Raw genomic sequence first — 8,808 nt, 5'->3', positions numbered from 1 at the left:
ATCTCGATAAGTCATTATACTTATCGAGATGTCAAGATCTCTATGTGCCTAAACTGGAGATCTCGAGTAAAATTCTCAAAGTACAGAATCAAAGACCAGTTCAATATTCAAGATAAACAATCAACAAACAATCCAACCAGCTGGATTGATAAGTGTACAAAAAGCAGTTTGAAGAATGTGCAAGATCAATGGTAAAGATTAACTGACAAAGGAAGATCAAAGTGAACACGGGATGCTAAAGATATGCTAAGTCAGAAATGGAAGATATACTTTTTCTATAAATAGAAATGACAAGTGATAGTTTATAAAAGATAACAACATGTCTTATTGTACACTGTGTAAACCAGCAGTTAACTAAGTTATAAAGTTAACACTGGTCCTTTAATCAGTTGTAACAATTCAGATCAAATTTCTTGTAACACTCTCAAGGAGAAGCTAAGCTCTTTATCAACAAAGAGCCTAGAAATTTTGTAGCAAAACAGTCTTAATTTTAATATAAAATTAAGTGAGTTTTGAAGATCTGTGTTCTTTATTTTCTGCAAGCTTAAATTCTGCATGAACACATTTCACTGTGAGATTTAATTTACTTTGATCAACCATAAACATTCAAGAAAAGCACAAAAACAGTAAAATACATTCACCCCCTGTGTATTATTCATTTTCTAACACTTTAAAGACATATATATTTACATATATATATATATGGATAACATTTATAAAACATAATATTTTATAAACACGTCCATTTTTGCCCCAACTTAAATTTTTTCAATAAAGCTGTGTTTTTATAAAATATTTTATGTAAAAGAATACATTTTTGTAATAATTTAGTTGTTAACCCATATAGTTTTTAGAATATCTAACAAAAGTCGATCTAATTTAAATCGGAAATGAGCCCAATCCAATTCAATACGGCCCAAAAAATCAGTAAAATCCGCCTTGAGAATCTAACGGGGTTCTGAAATTTTCCGAAAAGCCCAACCCGGAGGCAGGGCTTTTTAAGGTCCAAGCCCGCGCCTTTTGGGCATCCGACTGACATATGTATAAATATCAGCATCGACCAAATATGTATATTTATATAGGGCTGAGTTCTATGGAGTCCACCTTTTTGTCGGAGTCCTCGGAGTCCATCTACGTTCTGCAAATAAAATATATTGTAAAACGTGTTATTTTGCAAAACATGTTACACAAATAGCATAACTTCAACAAAATCATTCAAATCTCATATATTTACAGTACAATATGTATGTTCTGCAATATGTTCTGCAACATGAACATTTATGTTCTGCAAATTAAACATATTTTGTAGAATAATATATTTTTGCAATGTCCTGCTTGTAAAATGTATGCAATCTACAAGATTTTTAATAGAATAGTGATGTTTGTCGAAAAATAAAATGTTTTGCAATATTTTAAGCTATATTTTACTTGCAGAACATATATGTACTCCGAGGACTCCAATTAAAAGGTGGGCTCCATAGAACTTTACTCTATTTATATATACGTTTAGGAATTTCATAGAATCATGATTTTGGAGGTGAAATCGCGTTGCAGCCGATCGACCTCTCTTTGTACACGAAGCTGCCTCGTAAGATTCAATCTCTCAAGCTCCCTTTTTATTAAATATAAGGTGTCAATTTCGAATTTCTATTCACTTATACAATCTTTTCTGAGTATAATTTATGTTTTTTTTATTTAATTTAATTCTTCATTTTTATTTGAATTTCTGAATTTACTTGCAGAAACAATGAAGAAAGTGCTCCACCCCGTCCACGTGTAGTTTCCAGGTAATTCTTCATTTTATTGTGATTTAATTAATTCAATGCGATCTTATTGTTATGTTTTGTTACGCTTGAGTATCTTCGATTCGATATGGATTTATTGCTCTATTTATCATTGTTAGTTGTACTCGAATAATTTAGTGTTTGATTTGATATTGTTCTATTGGTTTAACTGCTATTGTTTATTTATTTGTACGGTGTGATTTTGTAATTAATTGAATATTATGGTGGGAGCAATTAATGTTTTATCGGCTTGAACATTTTTACTTTATTTAGTTCAATTGAATTATTTATGAGTCGAATCTAGACTTGATTAATTAATGAGTCAAGTAGAATATTTAGACTAGAGCATGAGAAACCTTATTCGAAAAGAGAATAGAATTTGGGGATCTCTCTTGAGGTGTCTAGTTAGCCATTATATAAGCCATAGGGATCGAGTCCGCTTAGTTTTATTAGGATATATTACCTTTTTTTGTAGACGATTCTGGCGGAAACTCATATATTTTTGAGGGAGCGACCCTTATTAATGGTAAATTTCTTCATGTTCATATTTTCATTTGTATGATTATTTGCGATGAGGATTAATGATCGATTGAGCCTAATATGGAAGATGTAAAGTGATACTTAGTGCTTTGTCAAGTGGGTGCATAAAAAATAATTTTGTTGTACTTTCTATCAAGAAGAAATTTCACAAAAAATAAGTTTCTAATGTTTCTAATGTCTTTAAAGGGCTACGCCAGGTCTGTTTCTAATGTTTGTTTTCATATATTCTGATTGGTTAGGCTTATACTCGCTATCTGGAAGCGGAACTGCACGTGTTACTAGAAGAGAATGCACTCCTGCAACATGCTTTGGTAAGCATGACACTGGCTACAACTTTGTTTCTGTAAAACCAATCTGCATGTTTATTTTTAGTTCTCTTTTTGACTAGTGCATACATAAACAAGAAGCAACAAAGAGGATAAAGCAGCAGGCATGTTGACCACGTACTAATCATTTCATATAACAATGAAATACACACATACACCGTAATTTTGCAGACAATGGAATTTTCACAAATCAAGTTCATAAATAATTTCTTTCATATATTTATTTCTTATAATCCCCAACAGAAAGTGAGGCAACTTGAAATTCCTAAATAAAATTACAATTTGCAGATTAGTACATAGTGATGATATGCATATGAAAAACATTATTGCTTTTGAAGATTCAGTTATTAGAACAACGGGTAATGTGAATTTTACATTGGATATGCTATGGAAACCTATGTAACCTGATGCAAATTGCTCAAAAGTTCTATGATAATAGTAGCTCTAATTATCGTTGTTAGTTGTGTATAGAGATTTTCCTATAATCCCCATACCTTATACACATGCGTACACTCAAATATAGACACTTTTCGTGAATTATGCCAACCAGTGATCCTTTGACAATTAAAATTAGATATTATTAATCGGTTTTTTTATGTTATCATCATGCTAACTTCTGGATGGTAATTATGCTTCAGGTTGCATTTTGAGATGCCAAGCATTATGGAGGAATGTATTTTGATTGTGTCGAAAGCATACACTTGCCCTTTAATGCTAAACCTATGACTAAATGGAAGAAAGATAAATTGAAGCCGTAATCAGTTAGACCAGTTAGGATGTATACCTAACTGAAAGCCCTAAAATGGAAACTTAAATCTAATCACCTGCAAAATTAAAACAGTATAAATAAATTGAGAGTAGAAAATCAAATTCAAGAAAAGGAGTTTTTAATTAACAGTTTTTAATTTCAGTTTACAATTTGATTTTTGTTGAGAGCGAGTATAGTGTTTGTACTTTGTACTGCATCATTTGTACTGCATTACTTGATATATGGTCTGGAAACTGCATTATTTATAATGCATTATTTGTACTGCATTATTTGAGATGAGTATTATTTGATATATGGTCTTGAAACTGAATCCTACTTTGTTGTTACTGGAAAATAATTGTAGCTCGCCAAAAAATATTCGAAATTTGCCGTAAAAAGCATCCCTCCTGTAATAATTGCAGATCTACCGGTGCTTTAAAGGTGAATTTGAATATGTTTGCAGATGTGGGTAGATGATGGAGGGATGGGGAAAAATGAATGGGGGATGGAAGACAATACAGTCAACCACAAGTAGAACTATAGATATGCGTAGTGTATAAAGAAGAAATCTACAGTGGATACCATACACATTCATTTTTGGTTATAAGTAATACTTGGAAATAATTGTCAATAAGGAAAATATTACAGGAAATAGAACATTGAAACATGATAGGAGCATATATAACCTAATAAAAATTTTAGCTCAGTTTCTGGCCCCCAAACTCTACCTATTATATTCAATGAATTTAAATTAAAAAAATATCGTGTCCCCGTATTTGTGCCAACTGCCAAATGGTGTCGCCAGGTTCTAAGTCTTTCAAAGTGCCAAATCTGATACTTGGATATGTTTGAATCTCCGTACCCGAGTCCAATTATTTAAAGCAGCTGCACCTACTGAATCTGGTAATTCCCAGAATAATATATGGGTGCAGAAAGCAAATATAAAGATAATTACTCTAGTCCCTTTAATATCTCTCTAAAGCCCATCTTTTTGCATATATAGTAGAGAACTTAGTTCTTTCCTCTTCGGTAATTGTTCATGTTCCCAATTGAATACTTTCCGCTTCAGTAATTGTTCAGATTCCTTATTGGCCCATATGATTTGTAGATATATAGTCTTATTTAGTTATTTGTCCACGACTGTTGATGAAATTTACCTTGGTGGATGAATGAGGTCTCAAATATAATGTCTTGATAACTTCTAATCAGGGTCTTCAATTTGACCTTCTAGTCTTCTGTTGTAGACAACAAGGAATTATTAGATGTGTACAGGCTCCTTTATTTCTTCCCCTTCTATAAATCTTAGTACCTTATTCTTACCAACCTCAGAGCTCCACTGCTGCTTATATTTGATGTTTTTGGATTCGACTCATAAGCTGTAATCCGATTTCTGACACAATACACCAGCATCGCAAAAAATTTATATTTCTCATTACACAAATACATGAATCACTATTTCCTTTCGGTAAAACGCAGAACATACATAAAATTATTTTAAGAGAATAATACCCAATATTCGATGTTCCGATCAAGAGTTTAGGCAAACTAATTTGACCCATCTAACTTTGGATGACAAATTATATTGAAACTTTTCCACAATTATGTTTCTCAAAACAGACACCACTTCTCCCTGTTGTGTGGTACAACAATTAAAGTGTACAACATGTAGACTTTCTTACACTACTACTGCCTCTTGTGCCCTCTGGCATTGAAGTGTATAATGGTTATGTGCAGACTTTCTTGCTGGTAATTGCAATCTATGTAGTTAATTAGGTTGTAGTATTAAGTTGTTTTTTTGGCTTGCTGTTTAAGTGCTTCTAACGACAACTTGCTCTTTGAAATATCTCTCTGTAAGTGATCCATGATAGAATTTTCTTAAGAATATAATTTCTGGGTTGTGGTGCATTACATAATGACCAAAAAATGTACTTTAGAAACTATAAACAAAAGGGCGGAGAATAGTTTTAAGTTTAAAATGTGCCTTATGTATATGTTAATGTATTTGTTGAGTGAGTGATTGAGTAATCAAGTTGTGCTGCTTAATATACAATACCGGGCGTAATCTTAATTATGTTCCTAAATGTTTTCTGAAGGTTCCCAGGCCTTATAATGCAAGCGAGGAGGAATCTCTGTTTGTTTTCCCAAGGTATATACCAATTATCGTTATATTCACGTTGTAGTCTTTTTATTTGAAATCATAGTACCGATAACTTGATGCAGGTTTTAAAATTTTCTCTAGTTTTGCTCCTCCGCTTCAGTTGAAGCAAATGGTCATGCAAGAAACGAAGGATGGAGAGTTGATCATAATCCTCCTCCCAAGAAACAGTAGGATTACCGCGAAAGACTTTAGAGGAAGATTAAAGCAGTGGCCCTACAGGTTAACTTTTGATGTATTTTCCTATTAATTTACATGACAAGTATATCCTAGTTACGCACGGTTTATTTAAAAGTACTTTTTTGCAGATATATTGTTTTTTTCCCTTTACAAACACGGCCTTAATCGGTATTTAAAAATAAATAAATTATATAACTGCAAAAGACAGTGATTGTGTTGCAAGTTTCCAAATGCTATATGCTGATTGGATCCATGGACGCCTCCACATGTTTGATAACTTTGAGATGATACTTACCTATGGTTATAGAAACATTTTGTACTTGGTGAAGTTGTATTATCTCTTTTGTAGTTTGCCTGTGTATATGTTTTCACATCTAAGATCATATTTGTAGGTATAGAAATGGCAGGACAGTAAAAATTGTAGGCAAAGAGTTTCTTGGGTACATGAATGTTGGTAATTATTATCAATCCACATATATTAATATGAATTTGTTGACAGCTTTCTTTCTTTGTCTTCCATAGTTATGAGTTTCGACTTAGGGTTTCTCTTTCATCTTGTGGGAATCTCAACATGATATCGCGCATCAGGAACATTGACAGCAGCCTTTAGTTTCTCATTTGGCTACCATACATATTTGTCTGTTTCGGATATCTGGTATGCACTGACATTTTTGAACCTAAATACTCTGTCACTGGTTGTAATGTGTTGTGACATGAAATAAAACAAAGATCATAGAAACAGGACTGGGCTAAGTTGGCAGTGACATTTAAGTACCTATTAAAACCTCTGCTATTTGTAAATGGTTGACGTTTTCGTGCTATGTATGTATGTCATTTAGTAATCTTTTGCATATCACCAAAATGGTGCTACTGAGTACAATGCTACATTTTCAACTCCCTCTCACTGTTAGTTTCTAAGGGAATATATTACTTACTTAAAAGTAGAAGAGGCTTATGCTAAACGCTGCTTTAATATTCTTTGAAAGCATTTCATTTGTTTTAAGTAGGTGAAATAAAGTTAAGTGCGTTTACCTTTTATCAACACAATATGAGAGAAAAATGATCATACTGACACGTTTAAATTACTGCCACATTTTAGTACATGCACAATACATTTAAGTTAGAGTTGAAACACATGTGTGCGTTATGTTTTACATAAGTGACACTTGAAGGCTTTTCAGATGGCCATTTAGACACTTCTCCTTCTCAATGTTATTTTGATCATTAGCCACATAATAATAAAGGAGAAGGAATGTAGACTTTGCGATCTTGTTGCTTAATTAGATTTCTTGATACTATGAAGGCTTGCCGGAGTGAATTTTACAGTATTTAGCTCGTCCTCTTTTGTTTCTGCTACCTGGACTGACCAAAATTCATATGGTTTACAGTGAAGTGAGGATAGAAGGTTTGAAAACATTGGATTATCTAGACAACCTGTCTGATCGAAAATGCTTCACTGAACAAGGAGATGCAATTACTTTTGAATATGAGGTATACAGTCTTATGTGTGGTTCCCTAGTACTTAGTTTTTTACTTCAATAGTGCACAATAAATGAGCATAGCTGTCATCATCTCCCGTTTAGTGACACTCTTCTTCGAATTAAGGGATGTAAAAACTTAATTATGAACTAAGATTAGTGGAGGAAAATATGTGCAGTAAACCTCCTCATAAAATGTATAACAATTTTAGATATATAGAAGGGAGGAATATGAAATTTCCAGACTCTATTCACATATACAATCTTGGTTATCTATGTGTGTGTGTGTATACGGTGTGTGTATACATATGATTGTGGCACAGTTAGACCATTTGACTGAATTATTTTACTATCTTTAAGTTTGTTCTGTGATTTTTTTTAAATTTTATTATCGAACTGCTACTTCTACTTCATAAATTTCTGAAATACTTGCAGAAACAATGAAGAAAATGCTCCATGAATCCCCTCCCCCGTTGACATATTAAATCATACATATTTTACTTATTCATGGAAGTGGTGTGCATGACTGTAACATGAGAAGGACTAGTAATAAGTTCCTTAAGGTTAATATTATTGATCTTGTTATATACTTGTTTCTTATAATTTTCTGAACCAGTGTCCTGGTTTTCAGCTGTTGCTTGAGGAACCTGTTGCAGGCCATCTAAAGCCATAGCATCTGACCGTGATTGGCTCAGATGAAGCCTCAAAATATTATTCCTGCGGATTCTTCTTTAATGTCCATCCAATTATTTAGAGCAGCTGCAACCTACTAGATACATTTATAAAAAATGGGTTACCAGATACTGGTAAGATTTTGGCCGTATTTTGTTGGAATGAAAATAATAAACTATATTTTTAAATCAATACAATATTATTGATGTCCTAATAAAAGAAGAATGCATGTCATATATATGTTAAACGTAAAACAGATGCACAAGATTAGTCAGATAAGTAGCATAATTAGTCATGACTTTCCTACAACAGTTAGATATAAATGTATCTCTGTTGCTTAGGATTTCCACAATTCATTTTGATTTGAAGTTGTAATTTGTTATCTAGAAGGTGTCAATTTCCAGACTCTATTCACTTATACAATCTTAATTATCCATGTGTGTGTATACATATGATTGTGACACAGTTAGACAATTTGACTGAATTATTTTACTATCTTTATCTGTGTTTTTTTTAAAATTTTATTATCGAACTTCTACTTCTACTTCATAAATTTCCGAAATACTTGCAGAATCAATGAAGAAATGCTCCATAAAGAAAATAGTGTTCAGGTAATTTTCACTTTTTTAATTAACGCAAGATTTGTAATATTTGTTGCAGTTGTTATTTTTTAGATTTTACTTTTTTGCTATTATTTTAAATTTATTATAGAAACTCATGCTCTACTAAAATCAATAGAATTTTTGCAAAAACAAATCCACTTGAATAGAAATACTACCCAACATATTACTGATGTCATCAGTGCAACCATGTTGGGAGGTTAAGAAACGTCATTTGGTGGATGCAAAAGTAGTCAAATTTTACTAATATAAATAGTGTTAAAGTATTTAAACCTTAGTGTTAAAGTATTTAAACCTTAGTGTCC

General features: G+C 32.3%; 1 protein-coding gene across 4 annotated transcripts; it reads left to right on the top strand.

Annotated features, from left to right (window-relative positions):
- The first annotated feature begins 1,514 nt into the window (after positions 1-1,514).
- On the top strand, positions 1,515-8,483 carry LOC141711303 (uncharacterized). 4 transcript variants are annotated; one of them, XR_012571305.1, is made up of 9 exons: positions 1,515-1,630; positions 1,743-1,787; positions 2,564-2,635; positions 5,492-5,544; positions 5,619-5,775; positions 6,256-6,388; positions 7,122-7,224; positions 7,843-8,017; positions 8,455-8,483. XR_012571305.1 is itself a non-coding variant. In XM_074513680.1 (6 exons), the coding sequence occupies exons 3-6, from the start codon at positions 2,613-2,615 to the stop codon at positions 6,341-6,343; spliced, it is 321 nt and encodes a 106-aa protein (XP_074369781.1). In that variant the 5' UTR covers positions 1,515-1,630; positions 1,743-1,787; positions 2,564-2,612; the 3' UTR covers positions 6,344-6,688. The 4 variants fall into 4 exon arrangements, 1 of the variants encoding a protein (XP_074369781.1); XR_012571306.1 differs by lacking the exons at positions 7,843-8,017; positions 8,455-8,483 and adding an exon at positions 7,647-7,753 and having other exon boundaries at positions 5,638-5,775; XR_012571304.1 differs by lacking the exons at positions 7,843-8,017; positions 8,455-8,483 and adding an exon at positions 7,647-7,753.
- Positions 8,484-8,808: the final 325 nt, after the last annotated feature.

This window comes from Apium graveolens, chromosome 3 (assembly GCF_009905375.1).
Source record: "Apium graveolens cultivar Ventura chromosome 3, ASM990537v1, whole genome shotgun sequence".
NCBI classification, from domain to species: Eukaryota; Viridiplantae; Streptophyta; class Magnoliopsida; order Apiales; family Apiaceae; genus Apium; species Apium graveolens.
Note: the sequence above shows the minus strand (reverse complement) of the source record. Positions and strands in the feature narration are given on the sequence as shown.

What these genes read in the sequence shown, in the direction of transcription:
- LOC141711303 (XM_074513680.1), top strand. Translation starts at nt 2,613, where the DNA reads ATGCACTCCTGCAACATGCTTTG. An exon ending in CACTCCTGCAACATGCTTTG is followed by an intron (nt 2,636 to 5,491) that starts GTAAGCATGACA and finishes TGTTTTCTGAAG; the next exon opens with GTTCCCAGGCCTTATAATGC. An exon ending in TCTCTGTTTGTTTTCCCAAG is followed by an intron (nt 5,545 to 5,618) that starts GTATATACCAAT and finishes AACTTGATGCAG; the next exon opens with GTTTTAAAATTTTCTCTAGT.